Source organism: Carassius auratus, chromosome 1 (genome assembly GCF_003368295.1).
Source record: "Carassius auratus strain Wakin chromosome 1, ASM336829v1, whole genome shotgun sequence".
In the NCBI taxonomy this organism is placed as follows: domain Eukaryota; kingdom Metazoa; phylum Chordata; class Actinopteri; order Cypriniformes; family Cyprinidae; genus Carassius; species Carassius auratus.
Window position 1 is genome coordinate 30405258 of NC_039243.1, and position 19966 is coordinate 30425223.

At 36.4% G+C, this 19966-nt stretch overlaps 1 protein-coding gene across 1 annotated transcript; it reads left to right on the forward strand.

The window, feature by feature from the left end:
* Window positions 1-638: 638 nt before the first annotated feature.
* Window positions 639-18902, forward strand: LOC113107110 (WD repeat-containing protein 19-like). Its single transcript, XM_026269338.1, has 37 exons — window positions 639-746; window positions 1142-1233; window positions 1319-1384; window positions 1495-1620; window positions 1709-1824; window positions 3126-3241; window positions 3342-3422; window positions 3745-3857; window positions 4083-4256; window positions 4347-4417; window positions 4501-4673; window positions 5263-5377; window positions 5926-6032; window positions 6128-6250; window positions 6940-7089; window positions 7375-7522; window positions 7649-7856; window positions 8053-8212; window positions 8751-8861; window positions 8953-9062; window positions 9168-9225; window positions 9474-9620; window positions 9733-9815; window positions 9906-9989; window positions 10421-10567; window positions 11077-11201; window positions 11333-11442; window positions 11657-11725; window positions 11995-12072; window positions 13044-13140; window positions 13351-13475; window positions 14461-14542; window positions 14889-15039; window positions 16255-16378; window positions 16591-16667; window positions 16750-16884; window positions 18777-18902. The coding sequence occupies exons 1-36, from the start codon at window positions 741-743 to the stop codon at window positions 16862-16864; spliced, it is 4038 nt and encodes a 1345-aa protein (XP_026125123.1). The 5' UTR covers window positions 639-740; the 3' UTR covers window positions 16865-16884; window positions 18777-18902.
* Window positions 18903-19966: the final 1064 nt, after the last annotated feature.

A 19966-nucleotide genomic window follows, 5' to 3' on the forward strand; every position in this document is an offset into this window, starting at 1 on the left:
CAATGGGAATGGTTAATGTTAAATTTCATGTATACTTAAATGTTTATTTTATACTGTTTGTGTTTAATGCATATTTTAAGTGAACTACATTGCTGCACTGACCTGAAATCTGAGTTAATTTACTCATTTGTTTCCATAGCTACTCATTAGTTCTCACCTGTTCTGATTCTTGACATCATCTATATAAGCCCTCAGTTTTAGTCAGAAACATTTAATGGGAATAACTATGTATGGAAAATTTACTGTATAAATTAAAATAGTATATCAAATCATTCTGTTATATCTTCCAGATAGTTGAGAACCATCTTTGTACAAAGTGTGGTTTTTAAATAGCCAAAACGTTGAGTTTGACTGTACATACAATTTCATGTCTTTTTTTTTTATATAAATAACTTGTTCCTGGCATACTCTAGAAACGACATGGAATAAAATAATTCTACATTTGTTTTGTATTCCAACCAATTTAATGATAAAAAAATAAACTCAAAACTTCGTTTTATGGTTTTCAAGAGAGATGCACTAAGATTAGTGTTAGGCAATCAAATAAATATACGTGAAATATATATTTCTTTATTTTTTATGTATTTATCTTATATAAAATTTCCTTTTACGTACTACGTTGTTTCGTCAAGCATGCCTTGCTGAACGCTGATTGGCTGCTGCTAAGCGGTTGCTAGGAGAGATCAAAGACGCGTCGGAGAGAAGCAGCTTGGGAAGTGAAACGTTTCGACAAAACAAAAATGAAGGCACGTATTTCTTTTTTTACATATATAAAACAGCAATGTCGCATTAAAAAAGGTAATATCTCTGTTTGTAGCGCACATGTGCTTTGGTGAAGACGAGTGTTGGCGTGTTTTTAAGAGCGTCACGGACAGCGTTAGCACGACGGCTAGTGAAGTTAGCTAGCAGTTCATGTCTTAGCAGAAAACATAATTGCGTGTAAATAATATATATATATACATATATATACTTAGCGAAATATCGATTAACTAAAAAAAATGTTGATTTAAAGAACTGGTCAGTTTGTAACTTTATATTTGTTGATTATGTTGTTTAGAGTAATTTGTAATATGTTATTGTATGACTGTAATTGATCAGCGAACTCTATTGATGTCAAATTTTGATGTTTGTCTCTTTTCAGCGTGTTTTCACGCTGTCAGAAAAGTCCTGGTCTGGATCATGTTTGCAATACAAATGGCAGAAAACAGTAGGAAACTATCTTGCAGTTGCAGGGTGAGAAACTGCTGGTTTATTACTCAATCTATTCTGGGAGCCTGTGAGTTAAAAGTGATGTATGTCATATTTTATATATCCACAGCCCTGACAATTTAGTAAAAATATTTGATCGGCATGGGCAGAAGGTGAATGAGTTGAATCTCCCAGGGTAAGTGAGCATTCAGGCACCTTCTGTATATCTGACATCTATATCTATATCTGAGCTATAATTCTTCTCTTTCTGTTGTTGCTCACACTTGGATATTTTTGTGCATGCAGGAACTGTGTGTCTCTCGACTGGGATAAAGATGGCGATATCTTGGCTGTGCTTGCTGAGAAGTCCAGTTCTGTTTACTTGTGGGATGCAAATGTTAACAAGACCTCACAGCTGGACAGCGGCATGAAGTTAGTCGATGTGACGAGAGAGAGCGAACATGTTATTGAGAGTAAACCAATTGAATCTGATTTCAATCATGTTTTCTTGTTGACACAGAGATCAGATGTCGTTCCTGCTCTGGTCCAGAACTGGGCCGCTGTTGGCTGTTGGCACATCTAAAGGAAACCTGCTCATCTACAACCAGCAAACCTCACGCAAGATTCCAGTTCTGGGTGAAATTATATTTATTACAACTTACAGTGTATTTATAATATGTTTCACATATATATTTTTGGCAGACACTCACAGAAATTGATTTGCTGTATGCAATAAACTCTTCAAACACACTGGGGGTTTGATACTTCTAATATTTCTTTTAATTTTAAACTTTAAAACTGTTTTGAAAGCTAGGGATATGCCGGTATCAACTTTTCCAATTGCGGTTAATTGCTCATGCTTTCATCACAGTATACGGTATTATCATGGTATTGAAGTTTAACATTGGACATAATACAGTATAACAGGTTAAATAACTTTTTTCTTATAACAAAAATAACTGAACATTTAAATACAATAAAGCAATACAGAAAAAAGTATATAAAGTAAGGTTTTGCACAGATTAAAGTGCAAAAGAATTATAAAGACCAATAGGTATAATTTTACAATTAGTTAGTTTAGTTTACATTAGTTAACCATTAACATTCACAATGAGCAATAGCTCATTGCTACAGAAGTCATTAATCTTTTTATTTTTTTAAGTCTTAGTTCATGTTAGCTCATTAAACAAAACCGTTGCAACTTTAGATTTTTACAACATTATAAAATATTATACATTATAAAATATTGTAATACCTAAGATTAATGAATGTTCAGACAAATTTTTATACGTTTTTTTTTTTTCAACTATGTTTTTTAGTTTGTTAACTAATGAATTAACCAATGAAGCCCTAACGTAAAGTGTGAACGAACAATAAAGAATCAAAACACTTTCAAACAATTATCTAGGGCATGTTATAGTCCAAATTAAAATGAAAAAAAAAAAAAAGTTTGAAAATAAATAGCCTATTAAGGCTAAATACTTTAGTATTTGGCGCTGTGATGAACATCATAGTGAATACACAAACCTGAATGGCTATTTAAAACTATTTAAATATGGTTTAGAAAGTAGCGCAGCTGCTTTATTTATGGGGTTTCCAGAGTAAATGCTGCTTTTTTCTGCAGTTTAGCGCCATCTGCTGTCAGAGAGTGAATGTGCTTTCATTCAGCACATCTCTCACATGTTCCTCCATGTGCTTCTCATGTGAAATTCGGAATAATTTGTAATATATAATTATTCATGGTATTTAGGAGTGAATATTCATTAGCATATTAATTACCGTGATGTATCACATTTCTGACTACCGACACTTGTCTATTAAAAGCATATTTTCCTCTTTATTTTACTATCTAATCTGGGTAGAAATTTGATTAATTTATGAAACCTGAATTTTATAGAGTGCTGACTAGTTTTCACATCATGCATGTGTTCATGTAGGTAAGCACACAAAGAAAATCACTTGTGGCTGTTGGAGCTCCCATAACCTGCTGGCTTTGGGCAGCGAAGACCGCAGCATAACCATCAGCAACCACGAGGGAGACACCATTCGACAGGTGCGTCAGGGTCCTCAGAGAGAGAGAGATCCTGTAATGCTGTATATGTTGATTGCAGACCTATAAATAGCATAATCTATCTCCCTTTTTTCTTCTTCAGACTTCTGTGAGAGCAGATCCTGCAGATGTTCAGTTCTCAGTGATGAAAACAGACGAGAGATCATCTCCAGGAGAAAGCACTGTATGTTCACATGCTCATTACTTATACAGTATGTAGAAATTAATGTAAGAGCAAAATCTTAAATTGCAATAATATTTTTACGCTTTTTTATACATTAAAATTTTTGCAAAATAATTTTTACAATTTTTATTTTATTTTAAACTTTATTGGAAAATACAAATAAAATTTCTAAACCTTAACCATCAAATTTTTTCTTCATCTGCTCAGAAACATTGAGAAGCAACTTTGGCTGCTTCCACCAAATCTGTTTTTTTTTTTTTTACGTTGTTTCATGAGTATGAAAAAATATCTATAGATTTACTAAATGATCTTTAATTTACAGGTGAGTGTGGCTTTGGGAAAGAAGACCCTGTTTCTGTTTAATCTGAATGACCCTGATAACCCCATAGAACTGGCATTCCAGCAGCGTTACGGCAACATCATCTCCTACCGCTGGTACACACACACACACACACACACACACGCACACACACACACAGTTTTAATATGCATGTCAAAGTCTGGCTGTAGGTCATTTTATAATTATAATAATACATTTTATTTGTAATGTACCTTTCTTATACCTAAAGAATACAAAAAAAAATACAAAGAGAAAACAAATCACTCAAATCAAATAATTACACATTTCATTGTGTCTTTCATGTTCCTTTCTTTCTCTAGGTATGGGGATGGCTATATCATGATTGGCTTTTCACATGGCTACTTTGTGGTCATTTCCACACATATCCGTGAGATTGGCCAAGAGTTGTTTCAAGCGCACAATCATAAAGACAGCCTGACTAGCATCGCCATCTCACAGTCTCTAAACAAGGCTGCGTCCTGCGGGGACAACTGGTAAAAGTGTTCATTAGTATGCACCTCATAACGGTTTCATCCACCACTCTTCTTGTGCTTTGAGATAACATTATTATATCTCCCTGTCAGTATTAAGATACACGACTTGACTGATCTGAAGGAAATGTATGCTATAGTCACTCTGGATGAGGAGACCAAAGGTAAACTTAATATCTGGTGTGTACTCATGCAGTGTATTTGTATGTAAAGCATTGGTTCTTAGTTCTGTGGGTGTTTTTCTCAGGCCTTGATCAGATGTGTTGGACTGATGACGGCCAGCTGCTCGCTGTATCTTCTCAGCAGGGATCTTTGCACGTCTTCCTCACCAAGCTGCCAATATTGGGAGACAGCAGTGGCACTAGAATCGCTTATCTTACATCGCTGCTGGAAGTTACAGTCGACAACCAGGTGGAAGGGGTAAGAGACGACACACAGACATGCAGATGCTTTCTAGTGTGCTCTGGGTGGTCGCTAAATGGCTCAGCTTAAAAGAACCTGCAGATATGGTCAGAGGGATTTTTTTTAACCCGTTGCATCATCTCTGACTGCTTAGAAAATGAATGGCACACCTTATGGAGTCAATATAATGTCGCATTTATATGCAAAATAATTAAGTTTTGCAAACAAAATAATGAATTGCAAAAAAAAAAAAAAATGTAGTATTGTGAAAAAATTACGTTTTGCCAACAAAAATAAATAATTGTAAAACATGAATGAAACAGCGTGAAAGCAATGATTTTGCAATGCATATTTTCCATGGACAGATCTACTCATTTATTTGCAACGCTGCTTTTATTTTGCATTTCAGTCAAGTTTGTTTCCCCTTTGCGCTTCACGTTTTTGTGCGTCTTGATTTCTGGCACTGTTTTGACATGGGGGTGGAGCCAAGGGAATGATTCAGGGCACTTGAGAAACTGCATAGCAACACTTATGTTGTGTTTTGGCCAGAAAGTTTTTTAGAAGATGTAAAAGTATAATTTATTGATAGTTTTTTATCTCTTCTCAGGAGCCCCCCGTTGCTATTGCAGTGGAAGTAGAGCCTAGTTTCATAGCTGTTGGACCATATCATGTTGCTGTAGGCATGAATAACAGAGCATGGTTTTATGCATTAGGAGACAGTGGTAAGTGAGAACCAGCATGAATTCACATTCACATTCCCTCAGGCAAAGGGAAAGTTTTGACTTTCTGTATTCAAAGGGAAAGTTCACCCAAAAAAGAAAAATCGGTCATCTTTTGCTCTTCCTCATGTTGTTCTGAACCCATAAGACTTTAGTTATTCTTCACAAATTAAGATATATATGAAATCTCTGTTCATCTTATAAATCAATCATATTTCTTCACAAGACTGCTCGAGTCATATGGATTATTTTTATGACATTTTTATGACCGTATACGTTTTGATTACTTGGACTTTCAATGCAGGACAGAAACCTGTCAGATTTCAGTAAAAATAAGGTTTCATTTTGCGTTTTAAATTAAATTAAATTAAATTTACGCATTTAGCAGACGCTTTTATCCAAAGCGACTTACAGTGCATTCAGGCTATCAATTTTTACATCTCATTTTAAAATCTTATGTGTTTTTGGAATGACATGATGGTGAGTAAATGCTGACAGAATGTTCATCTTTGGGTGAACTGTCCCTGAAAGTGTGCATGTGTGTGTTTCAGGTGTGGAGCGTGTAAAAGACACCGAGTATTTAGGAACAGTGGCCAGTATGTGTCTGAACTGTGACTATGCTGCTGCCTTGTTTGAGGGGAAGGTCCAGTTGCATGTGGTAAGAAGACAATCATGTGAAAAAATGTTTTAATTGGTCAGCTTTTTCATCTTAATTGTTGTTTTCATTTGTGTGTGTGTGCATGTGTATGAAAGATTGATGGAGATGAGCAGGTTGTTCAGGAGGACAGACAGACGAAACTGTTCCCAGAAGCCGATCAGAAATACCGCATACTCAGTCATGCTCTCACCTCTGAGTTTCTGTATTATGGGACGGACGTGAGTTTTTCTCCTTTACCTCGTTTTATTAAACCGATAGTTATGGTTTTAGATGCTAATTGGTTTGTGTTAAATATACTTCATAAATTGCATACATCACCTAAATCCTTACTATACAGTATGCAAAAACTTGTATGTCCAAAATGCAGCATTCATTAAACATTAGCTGAAAAGTACCCTGAAGGACACTTTACTATGCCACACGAGCGGAGAACTAATATTTTTAAATGGCATGGACACAGCTTTACAAATCATATTTGACATGACAGTGGATATTTAAAATATTATTAGTATTAATAATACATCAAAACAATCTAACAATTTAAAAAGTACAATCAATATGTAAACTGAAATCAAACAGCATTTCTTTATCAAAAAACCAAGTTCTTGAAACGTAACAAAATGAATTATAGTTAATCAATCTACCTATATTAACATTCCCGGTTTCTGTTAATAATACATTATAGTTCTGTTATTTATATATGGTATATAGACTCTAGCAAAGGATGCATAGGATGAAAGTTTATGTCCTTAACATTTCGTAGTTTTATAAAAGCAGTAAGGTACTAAAGTGTGCCCAATGTGTTCTCTTTAGTGCGACTGTTTCTTATATAACATGACCTCGTGTACCTCATTAACCTAAACTTGTATCATTCTGAATGTTTTTCTGCTCATCTTTCTTTCTGTAGACCGGCTTGATTCAGTGTTTTTATTTTGAAGACTGGCAAAGTGTGAATGAGTATCGGCACACAGTGGGTGTACGCAAAGTCTTTCCAGACCCCAATGGAACACGTCTCGTTTTTATTGATGAAAAAAGTGACAGCTTCCTATATTGCCCGGTACAAAAACATATTTCATCTCTTAAAGGGATAGTACACCTAAAATGACTTCCCCTCATGTCGTTCCAAACCTGTGTGACTGACTTTATTTTCAAAACATCTTCTGAAGAGAATATTGGTAACCAAACAGTTGTGGTGACCATTGACTTCCAGATAAAAGGAAGTCGATCAGGTTTGGAAGGACACGAGGGTTAAATAAATGATTACAGAATTAAAATTTTTGGCTGAACTATGTATTTAGTGAGCAGTCGTAAGAGGCTAATGTGAATTCTGTATTTCCTACAGGTGAATGATTCCGTGTTTGAGATCCCAGACTTCTCTCCTGCCATTAAAGGGGTATTGTGGGAAAACTGGTTCGGCAATAAAGGCGTGTTTGTGGCGTATGAGGAAGACAAAGTTTACACGTATGCCTTCCACAAAGACACCATACAGGGTAAAACTGATATCACTCAGACATTCTTTCAGTCGTTTTGAGGAAAACATGAACATTGCCTTGATAAGTCTCAAATTGTCAAGTTATGAGAATATCAACATGTATGCAATGCATTTTTTTTTCTAGGTTCTAAAGTGATTCTAGTAGGTGCCACCAAGTTGCCATTTTCCCATAAGCCCTTGCTGTTGCATAACGGGGAGCTGACATGTCAGACCCAGAGTGGGAAGATTAATAGTGTGGTTCTGAACACACATTCATTCCTCAACAACCCACACAGTGACACCAGTAAAGACAAACTCCAGCCGTTACTGCAACAGGCTGTTATGCTCAAAAGGTATTTTCATGCGACATTGCTAGTTTATTGTGCAGGCTTTACTAAATCAAGCCAAATAATACAAACCTCAATGCTTCTGGAAGCATGGTTGTTGCATGCATAATGTATTAGTGATTGCAACTAATTTGACTTCAGATTTCCTCAGCTACAGTGTGTGTGTGTGTGTGTGTGTGTGTGTGTGTGTGTGTGTGCGCAGGTTTTCTGATGCGTGGAATATCTGTAAAGCTTTGAACAGAAGCGAGGCATGGAGTGAGCTGGGCAGGGCATGTCTTCATCACATGGAGGTGGAACTGGCCATCAGAGTATACCGCATGATGGGAAACGTCGGCATGGTCATGTCCCTAGAGGACATCAAGGTGTGACCACATGTCAAAATGTCATGAAACGACAGAATCTGGTGAAGGATTCCAGACTACTCCAGTTATTTTGTCAGCATAAACCCTACCTCTTTTTTACAGTCGACTGCAAGCTCGCATTAAGATCTGCGTCTATCCTGTCACAAACAAATGAATTAAGTTTTGATGATGGATATGTGTGGAAGAAAAGATCTGTCGCTAGTTCCGTTGCATTGCAACTATAAGGCATCATACAGTATATGCACTGCGGATTCAAAGCTGTTCCAAAAGCTGTGCATCTGCCACTAAAATTAAGGCATTGCATGTATCTCTGAAAGAGAAAGTAACGCTCATACGGCAGCATTTACAAGTTTGCTGTAAGTTAATGCCAAGGTAATATAGTGTGTATGTCAATAATTGTTGAAAAATGATATCTGTCTGAGAAAGGGCTCCATTTAGGTGTAGTAGTTTAGTAGGTTTTGGAACAGAGCAGTTTTTAAAAACGAGAAGTTTAAACTGTTTAATGCAATGCATTGTTTTTCTTCAACTGTGTCTGTAGGGAATTGAAGATCAAAATTTGCTGGCTGGTCATTTGGCCATGTTCTGCAACGACTACAACCGAGCCCAGGACTTGTATCTGACTTCTTCTTATCCGATGGCAGCTTTGGAGGTAAAACAGACATGCACACACATGCATGAAAACATGTGTGCATTTAAGTATTACTTTTATCACTGTAGCAGTTGAGCTGTTGTGTGTGTAGATGAGAAGGGACCTGCAGCATTGGGACAGTGCATTACAGCTGGCCAAAAGACTGGACCCTGATGAGATCCCATTTATTTCTAAAGAATATGCCATACAGCTCGAATTTGTGTAAGTCAGCTACACTGCATTAGCTAATCACATACGACATCACATGCTCATGCACATGTTCCTGTACCTGACTGTAATGTCATACATTGTTGTGTCGCCTTCTAGTGGAGATTATACAAATGCACTGGCTCACTACGAGAAAGGCATAACAGGAAACAATAAGGTGAGTGTCTGCATGTTTGTGAAATTATTACTATCATTTACATTTACAGGTGTTTTTCTTTCATGGGATACAGCATAGTACATAGATCCTGCATCTTACATTACTTCCAAAAGAGTTGCAAAAGCTAATTTGTCTAAGAGCCAATGATATTTATAGTGTACAATAGCAGGTTTATTCAGCTGCTTCTTGAAAGATGTGATGGATGGAGGCCCGTAGTTGGCAGGAGATCCTGATACGTGTGTTTGTAGTTCCAGGATCATGATGAGAGCTGTCTGGCAGGAGTGGCTCGTATGTCCATTCGTATGGGTGACATCCGTAGAGGAGCCAACCAGGCCATCAAACACCCCAGCAGAGCTCTGAAGAAAGACTGTGGAGCCATTCTGGAAAGCATGAAGGTGCGTGTTTGTGTTTCTGAATGTGTGTTTATATCTCATTTGCCTCTGTTAAAGAGTAGTATGCTGTGATTCATGATGTTTTTGTTGTTAACTGAATGCTTTTTGTGTGTAGCAATATTCAGAAGCGGCTCAGCTGTATGAGAAAGGCCAGTACTATGACAAAGCTGCCTCTGTCTACATACGCTGCAAGAACTGGTAATGCAACTTCACCGCAAAACATCACAGATTTGAATGTTGTGCTGTGGAAACCTGTGATTTGTGGCTAATGTTGATCTGTTGACTCAGGGCAAAGGTGGGCGAGCTTTTGCCCCATGTGACTTCCCCAAAGATTCACCTGCAGTACGCCAAGGCAAAAGAGGCGGACGGCAAGTATGTATCAAATGGAGTACAGTCGCTTCCAACAACATATATCATTTATATATATGTATTTACTGTTATTAAAGATTTTCCACCAAAATGCAAAAAATAAATAAATTCCACATTCTCATTAGAATTAAACCGTTGTTTTTGCGGTTGACTGTTGTGTACTACTGTGTGAATTGAGATACAGCATTGAGGATAGTTAAAAAATTATAATTTTTTTTTCTGATTGACTGAAAATATTGAAAATGTTTTCAGCTCAGTTTAATTAATGGTCTGTTTCTCTCTAAATAGGAGCACCTGAATTCTAAAAGATAGTGTGTTTATCCAGGGAAACGTTTGTTCTCGTGTCATGAACATTATCATAAAATCATGTTCAAGAAACACTTAGTCCAGCATTCCCTGATTTGCCACTTTCCAAATTTTGCGAATGTGAATAGATATAAAGAGGCAGCAATGGCCTATGAGAGTGCACGAGACTGGGACAACGTCATTCGGATCCTACTGGAGCATCTTAACAGCCCTGAGGATGCTGTCCGCATCGTACGAGAAACTCAGTCCATCGAAGGAGCCAAAATGGTGGCCAGGTGAGTAAAGAGAGAAACCACAAAAACCTCTGTCTAGGAAATTACCCGTATTTTTCAGACTATAAGTCGCACCTGAGTATAAGTCGCATCAGTCCCAAAAATATGTCATGATGAGGAAAAAAACATATATAAGTTGCACTGGACTATAAGTCCCATTTATTTAGAACCAAGAGAAAACATTACCATCTCCAGCCACGAGAGGGCGCTCTATGTTTTCAGTGTAGGCTACAGGAGCAGCATAGAGCGCCCTCTCGTGGCTGGAGACAGTAATGTTTTCTCTTGGTTCATTTCTCTCGGTTCATGTCAAATTAATTTTGATAAATAAGTCGCACCTGACTGTAAGTCGCAGGACCAGCCAAACTATGAAAAAAAGTGTGACTTATAGTCCGGAAAATACGGTAAATGATATAATTTCTCCTCTTTTACAAGATGTATTCCTAACCAGTGAAAGTGCATTTTCCAGATTATTAGTCCTTTGTTTGCCTGACAAATGCTTTGTGACTGCACAGGTTCTTCCTGCGTTTGAGTGATTATGGCTCAGCGATCCAGTTCCTGGTTTTGTCACGTTGCAGCGATGAAGCTTTCCAGCTCGCCCAGCAGCACGGGCAGATGGAGGTCTACGCTGACATCATCGGTGAGCTCTCCGATCTCCTCACTCCTGCTGCGCAGTACATGTCCACATCATATATGTGCTGATGAAATATGAGTTATAGTAGTTTTCAAAATAAATAGTTCAGTATGTCAATGCTCTGTGCATGTGTCCAGGTTCGGAGGCTACAGTAGAGGACTATCAGAGCATAGCGCTGTATTTTGAGGGGGAGAAGAATCATCTTCAGGCTGGGAAGTTCTTCCAGAAGTGTGGACAGTACAGCAGGGTACGAGAACTGTGTGTGCTTCTTTTCCTGTCTTTCCTTCCCTCCCATGCATGAGTGCACTTTCTCTTCATTTGCTCTCAGTCTTCGACACACTTGCTCGCCCTTCTCTCTTTGCTCATTAACTCCAAAGGGGTTCTTTACTCAACTGACTGTGCTAATTACCTCCGTCATTAAATGCGTATTAATATATCTGTGTCTGTCTGTCCACACACAGGCGCTGAAGCACTTCTTGAAATGTCCTAGCTCTGATGACAGTTTGTCCATAGAGATGGCCATTGAGACAGTGAGTACAGCTGGGGAGCAACTCATTCGCTCTTTACTACGCTACAGCTCACATCATTTATTTTGAATAGTATTACCCAGAGATATCACCAGATCCCGTCTGATTCCCATTTCTAGATAATGTTTTTTTAAAGACAAGAAATAAACAGATGTCAATGTTGCCTGATGCTTGAATTCACTTGCTTAAAAAAAAAAATGAATACAAAAATGTTATAGATTTATAATTATAATTAATTTCTGTTAAAGATTTTATCACTGTCTGTTTAACAGGTAGGGGAAGCAAAGGATGAAGCTCTGACCAATCAGCTTATTGATTATCTGATGGGGGAAAGTGACGGAATGCCAAAGGTAATATTATCTGGAATTAAATTAAATTCGGAATTTTGTTTAATACATTAATTGGAACTTATGTATCTGAAAATGTATTATGGTTTCCAAAAAAAAAAACTGTTTTTTGATCAGCAAATCAGCATTAAAGACACTGAAGTAAATGTAATAATACTTAGTACACATTTATACATTAGTACTCTTTTAAATAGAGAGACTTTTAAACAGACTTTTACATATGTTTTAAATATCTAACTGCTTTTGAATGGTATTGTAGAAACTTACCGCTTTTGTTCCAATCTGAATTTGGAGTCAGAACTATCTGTAAATGTTTGTTCCATGACATCACTGCTTGCTCCAGGATTTTCACAAAATAAATGTAATTAGACACATGAGGATTATCTAGTAGTTGCTCTAACATTGCCTTTACTTTAGCATTTATTGTCCGGTGTTTCTTTTGAAAATGTGGGCAGTGAACCCTTCAAGTTCCTGTTTTCAAAACCAGCATCTATTGATATTTGCAATTTTATAATGTGAATGATTTGTTGCTCTCATCATGTGCTTGGTTCCTGTTGTCCTTCCACTCATCATCTCTCACTCATCCTCTCTCTCTTCATGTCACTGCATGTGTGTAGTCTCTTGCCGTGAGTAGCTCATTGCATCTGCTGATATTTCCTTTGTGGTGACCCAGCAGAAGGCCCGTGTGTGTGTGTGTGTGTGTGTGTGTGTGTGTGTGTGTGTGCGCGTGTGCAATGTCAAAGTGTGTTTCAGTAAATTTCCTCTGCTTTATTACTTCATATTCTGACTGTGTGTCTTTGTTTTGTAGTTATTAAAACAGTTTATGTTGGAAAATGGTTTGATTGGGAGCAAATCATTTGTGTAGGATGTTCTACCTTATTTGATGATATTAGTATTTACATTAGCATCAGAAGTCTGTTTTCAGATAAAGTGTATGGACTAGATAATGTTTGTTGGTTCTGCTCTTTCCTTAGGATGCTAAATATCTGTTCCGGTTGTACATGGCTCTCAAACAGTACAGAGAGGCGGCGAGAACTGCTATTATTATCGCCAGAGAGGAGCAATCTGCAGGTCTGCTTTCAGTGCTTTTTGGTTATCCATGTAGTGAAGGTCTAATGGAGTACATTTACTAAACAGTCATTCACTGTTGCTGCTTTAAGCGCAAATGTTTGGGAGTGTGTTACACCAATGCAGACTCCAAGTTTAAGATAATAACTACTCAGGGAATTCCCACCCTGTGTTTTTTGTAAAGCACAATTAAAGTGTGTGTGTGTGTTGTAGGAAACTACAGGAATGCCCATGATGTGTTGTTCAGCATGTATGCTGAGCTTCAGACGCAGAACATTAAGATCCCTGCAGAGATGGCCACAAACCTGATGATCCTGCACAGCTACATACTAGTGAAGGTGGGAAACACATTCACACACATACAGGTCTGCTCTGTCTCAACCTCACAGATCTTATTTGTAGAAAAATAATAAATGCAAATATTTCAGTGTTTTCACAACATTTATCTTTATGATAAAATATTTTATGTAGTGGGCCTTAAAAGGTAAAATGAATGAACGTTATTGCATTATATTGCAAAGTATCAATCCAAGAAGCATATTCCAAAGTTTTTAATGCATACTAAGAAATGCATACTTGAATTCATTAGGCAGGCGTTGCATTGATTAAAAGTGATGGTAAATATTTTTACATAATCACTATATATAAATGTTCTTTGAAGCTTGAAATGTTCTAGAAATTATCAGTGTTTCCACACAAAAAAAAAAACTATTTTCAATATTGCTAATAATAAGAAATGAAAATAAGTTGAAAATAAAAGTAATAGACTAGAATAGAAGGTAAAAAAAGATATGAAACTTGAGCGCCAAATCAGCATGGGAGTATGATTTATGAAGGATCATGTGACACTTAATAGTGTATTTGCTGCTAAAAAATCAGCTTTGCCATCACAGGAATAATTGCATATTTTTTTATTATTTAAAAAAAAAATTGAACAGCTATTTAAAATTGTAAAAATGTACAATTTAAAATAAATTGTATTTTTATCAAATATATGCAGCTTTGGTGATCATAAGAGACTTTCAAAAACATTAAAAAATCTTCCTGATTTTTTATTAATTTCAGAAACTGACTTCATAAATCCACTAAAAATATTTATACTAATACTAATACAAATACTAATATTTTTAACATTCAAATGTGGTTGAAGTGAACAAAAGTGTTGAAATACTTATTGCGGCCTCAGTTAACTATTAATATTTCATATTTATGTAAATAAACATGTTAGTGGATGAAATAGGTCTAGAATTCTGTAAATTGTACTAATGAGATATTCACTGTTCTGCAAAGTTTTACATGTTTGTGTTTTCATCAATTTTTCAGATCCATGTCAAAAGAGGAGATCATTTAAAGGGGGCACGAATGCTCATCCGTGTGTCCAACAACATCAGCAGATTCCCGTCCCGTGAGCCTCTCTCGTACAGCGAACTACTTCAGTACTGCTATAGCAGTCAGATCCACTAGACCGTTTCTTATATAGAGAGGAGATGACATATCTCTGGTTTAACAGTCAATAATAGATCTCTTGGATCACGTGTGCCTTGTAACCTAATTATATAATGACCAACACAGCTTTAAGAGTTTTTTGACAGTGATGTGTAATGAGCAGCAGTTCATTCAGTCTATCAAGGCATCTCTTTCATAGTCTTTGTGGTTTCCCTGAACATTATGCCTTTTTTAGCTAACATAAGTCCACCTTTAATGTTGCATAAAGCTGTGTGTGTGTGTGTGTGTGTGTGTGTGTCCTACAGACATTGTCCCCATCCTCACATCAGCGGTGATTGAATGTCATCGTGCTGGATTAAGAAACTCTGCCTTCAGCTTTGCCTCTATGCTGATGAGACCAGAATATCGAAACAAGATTGATCTCAAATACAAGAAGAAGATCGAGGCCATGGTCCGGTAAGACGCACAAGGGACATTTACTGAGAATAAATTGCGCCCATTAATAGAGTTGTTTATTTTCACATGATACAAATAAGGTAAAAGCTGTAAATGGCGCATCAAGTGCTTCTGTTTAAACCAGCAGTTCCTGAAAATGTGTTTTTGACTTACTCTAGACGAGTTGCATAATTTTGTTAAAAGGACTTTTAAAAACTCTGACGAGGGAAAGAAAATAACAGATTGAAATGACCTGAATATTGAGTCGGACTCCATCCGTTAGTTACTAGTGTCCACTCACTTTTGCCTACGCCACTGTTTTAAATCACCCCTTTCTTAAGCAAATAAAAATAAGTGTCTCCAGGAGTTACTCAAATAATTAGAATTAATTCAGTTTTAGAATTCCAAGCGTTCTCCAGCAACAACTAGTTTGGCATAACTAGAAAAAATTGTATTCTTTATAAAAATGCCCTTTTTTTCTTATTTTCAAGCTTGTTTTGTCTTATTTTAAATTATTTCGGTAATCTGAGGCCCTTCTTCTGCGCCCTGACCCCTTGTTGAAAACCACTGGTTTAAACCGGATTGCAGATGATGTGTAAACAAAATTGTTCTGAAATACAGTGTACAAAAGCTGCACAAAATTACTGTTCTAATTATAAGTAATTGTTTAAATTCATATAATAATTGATACTTTGGACTCATCCTCATGATGACTATTTGATCACTTTTGACTCAGTGTTCCTGTAGCTCAATTGGTAGAGCATTGTGTTATCAAGCGTTGTGGGTTCGATTCCCCGGGAACACATGATAGGTAAAAATTGATAGCCTAAGTCGCTTTGGATAAAAGCGTCTGCTAAATGCATACATTTAAATTTAATTTGAATTCATCCATTTTCTTAAAAATGGTTTGAAGGCTGAAATGTGAAGTTTATCATTTTATAAAACTGTTTGTTTTGTGAAAACTTGTATCCGAACTGTGAATCATGCTTTATACAGTTTAGTATATGACATTGCCCTAATCGTATCTTAAATCTGAGCTTAAAAATCCGGCAGATATCCTGTACTTTACATTTTGTAAAACGTTTTTTCTTTCTGTTCTTTGTTTTTCTTTACCCAAGGTATGTGAGAGTTTTATAAATTTTTCATATGTACAGAAATATTTGCTTTGAGTTAGATGTATGAAACACATCTGCGTTGCAGTGAGCCAATCATTGACACTCTTGTGTTTTCCGTCAGTCGTCCAGATACTTCAGAGCTGGAGGAGGAGAGCTCCCCCTGTCCCTCCTGTGGCTTCGGTCTGCCTGACTGTGAGCTGCTCTGTCCCGGCTGTAAAAACAATCTGCCTTACTGTATCGCCACAGTGAGTACAGACACCTTCATCTACTGACCAACTGCTTCAGATCCAGAGAACCGCTCCTCAGCCTCTTCCTTAACTTCCTCTCTTGGTGCTATATTTCATTCTTTAGTTGTTTGTGTCTGCAAGGAGAGGAATTACATTAAACATGACTTGATCTTTTAGTGTGTATATGCAGACGCCGGTTGTCTGATAGATGTGCGTGTCATTATTTTCAGGGTCGTCACATGGTCAAGGAGGATTGGTGTGTGTGCCCACACTGTGATTTCCCCGCTCTCTATTCACAGTTCACCCAGTAAGTCTCATCCATCCGTGGTCCACCGATCTAGTCACCCACCCATCCATTGATTTTCTGTATCTGTATGCGTTTGTTTCAGACTCTTAGAGACCGAGTCGGTGTGTCCCATGTGCTCTGAGCCTTTAAATGTCAGTGAGGTGAAGAAAACCTCAGACTGCTCCAGATATCTGCAGCAGGACCAACTGGAGCACTGAGGACCAGAGATCAAGAGAGGGTGATGACAGAATAAAAACTCTTAAATACAGTTGTATCAGATTTAAGAGAATAAACTCTTGTTTGGCCAAAACTCTGAGACTGATGTAAATGAGAATTGAACAGTTATATTTCTTTTTTACATTGAATTTACATTGAACATGGAATTTTAAAGTAATAGTTCACCTAAAAAATGAAAATTTTATTATCATTTACTAACTCTTATGTAATTCCAAATCTTTTTTTTTTATGTGAAACATAAAAGTAAGATATTTTGAAGAATGTTGGCAACCGAACAGAAATTTTTCTCGATGTCTTCTCTTATTTTTATTTTTTTAGAGAATTATACCTTTAAGATTGTATTTTTTATTTTACACAATTTCAACAGTCCTTTCATTTATATTTTTTTTACATTTCCAGATTTTATTACATTTTATTTTACACACACACACACACACACACACACACACACACACTCCAATAGACATAGAAACATTTAGGGATGCAACGGTTGACCGGCCATAAATCGGAACCGGACGGTTTTTGCTTAAAATAAAAAATTGGTCTTTATTCGGCAGATTTTTCCGGAAGTGCACCCACGTGCACAGACTACATTCTATTAATTCGCTATCATGTCGTTTGAGAGGAAGTATTTCGAAATCTGTGCGTAGGACATGGGCAGCCATTCAGCGCTGGAAGTGCAGAGCTTCGCGTCTGAGGCACAGATAGAAGGAAGCGAACAGACGTCGGTGTACTGGCGCACAAATAAGAGCCCCTTTCCTAAGCGCACTAAAGCTGCGCGAGCGTATACTGTATTCTGTCCGCGCCCTAAACACGAGTAGACCGTGAAGGGATGTTCAGATCAACTTCTCGCATGTGATGAGAAACAAAACGGACTAATCTGTGACAAAACTGAAATGCTTTTTTTTTTTTTTTGTAAATTAGAACTTGCATACACGTTTGAAAAGCCAGAAGTAAACGTCAGTTCTGCATTAGGATGATTATTTTTATTTTACTTTAAAATTGCATCAACTTAATTTGATTTAAAAATCACCTGCTGTAGCACACTGAAAAAAAGTTTTCATCCAATTAAAACATTTTAGGGTAATGATTCACATCTATATTTTTTTACTTGAGACAATAGTTTTTATTTTTCATTGCCTCAAGTAAAAAAAATATAGATGTGAATCATTAACCTAATTTTATTTATTTATTTATTAAAAAAAAATTATTGGATGATTGAAACACTTTGCATCCTTGTTTTATTTGCATTATTTGTTTTTAAAATTTTGGAATCATTTATTTATATAGCATACTTTTATTTAGTCTCACTGGTAAAAAACTTTTTTAAATTTAAAACCAAATTTAAAAACGAAAACAAATACTGAACGCTGATTAAGAAACATCTTATTCAATGTGATTTGACTGTTTTGTTTGGATTGTAGAACTATGCAGTTATTGACTATAATTTCACATGGTTACTGTTAATCTTTTAATTTAAGGCCAGTTCTATGTAGTTTCAACCCAATTCAAAAACAAAAGCTATGATGTCTGTTTATGCACACTTTCCTTCTTTCTTGTTTGTTACTTAAAGATAAAAAAAAAAAAAAAAAAAATCGGTTTCTGAATCGGCCATGAAAATCATGATCGTGCATCCCTAGAAACATTATATGTCGGAAACTACAACAGTAACACAATTGCACATTCAAACACTTATTTTTGCTTAAAGTAACATTATTTTTATTATGCAATAACATTTGCATATTTTAGTTTACGAAATAGCACATCATCCCATATTTAATTGCTTACAGAATTGGAAATGCAGTGTTTAATACTTTTTGTTTCATGATTATTTTGTGAACAAAACTGTGGATGATTTTGAATAACTGTTGCTCTTATGTTTCCTGTTTTCAGATTGTTTCCTGTCTACTGAATTTTGAGAAGTCAGGAATGATCATCTTTTATTCAACATTAAAAAATATTTCTTTTATTTATTTACCAGTATTGTAGCAATTTGCAATCATGGTTTATTAATCTTAAAAAAATGAATAAAATATTTTTTTTCTACATTGTAAACATGTTTGTCATCAGTAGTTACTCTGTATTTCTACAGTGTCTTATAGGTGAAAGATATACTTTCAGGAGGGACTAGAAACATTTATAATAATGAAAATGAAATGATGTTGCTTTATCAGGTGGCTCAAACACACAGCAATTTTGAAAACAATACAGCCACATAGCATTGATATTTTTGGGGGAAATCAACTCATGTTATCTCTGCACATTAACCTGGTAAAGAGGATCAGGTTTAATCGGAGGGGTTTGTACTGCTGTTTAATAGCTTGGCCACAAGAGTTCAGCACTGCAGTGTGAGCTAATGAAAGGAGAAAGACTGCTGACAGTTCTGTTGAGCTGGACTGTCCCTTCACCTTATATGTGGCCTTGAATTTTATAATGAATGAGTTTAAAGTTGGCTACTCTTGACTTAAAGTTTAGCTTTACTCCATAGCTTTTGACATACTGTATAGGCCAACTGTGTTTTGAATAAGCTGTAATATACAAATTGCTAAATTTTTGTGAAGCCTGATTTATTTGCTGGTCTATCTGTTGTTTGAGATTGAATTATGTGCTTTTAAAGAGGCAGTTCACACTAAACATTAAATGCATGACCCAATCCTGCCTTGTGTTCGGTCATGGCATCTGAACAGTGAGCTCCATTCTTCATTTGTAGTGGTCAAATTTGCCCATGCAGAAGATAAATTGTGTTCCTGTTAGCCCTGGACAGATGGTGTGTGTGTGTCTGTGTGTGTGTGTGTGTGTTCTATACGTGCAGAAGCCATGAAAGCATGCCCCATATTTGGCATAGCATCTGTCTTGTTTTTTATTATCTGAATGGATGCGGTTGTGCAGTGATGACTTTTATAAGAATTATAGTCACTCGCTGTAATTGTTTTCTTTAAATCATAATTCACCTGTTAAACTACCACATCTGACACAAGTGTGTGTGTGTGTGTGATAGGTGTGAGTGCTGATGTTTTACAGCATCTGAAATGCTGATGTAAAGACCATCGTGAAGCTGTGTGTGTGTGTGTGTGTGTGTGTGT

Bases quoted from the DNA above. Each gene is read 5' to 3' on its own strand.
- LOC113107110 (XM_026269338.1), top strand. The intron at 9,226-9,473 runs GTGAGTGTCTGC...GTGTGTTTGTAG, and splicing joins GCATAACAGGAAACAATAAG to TTCCAGGATCATGATGAGAG. The intron at 9,816-9,905 runs GTAATGCAACTT...CTGTTGACTCAG, and splicing joins TACATACGCTGCAAGAACTG to GGCAAAGGTGGGCGAGCTTT.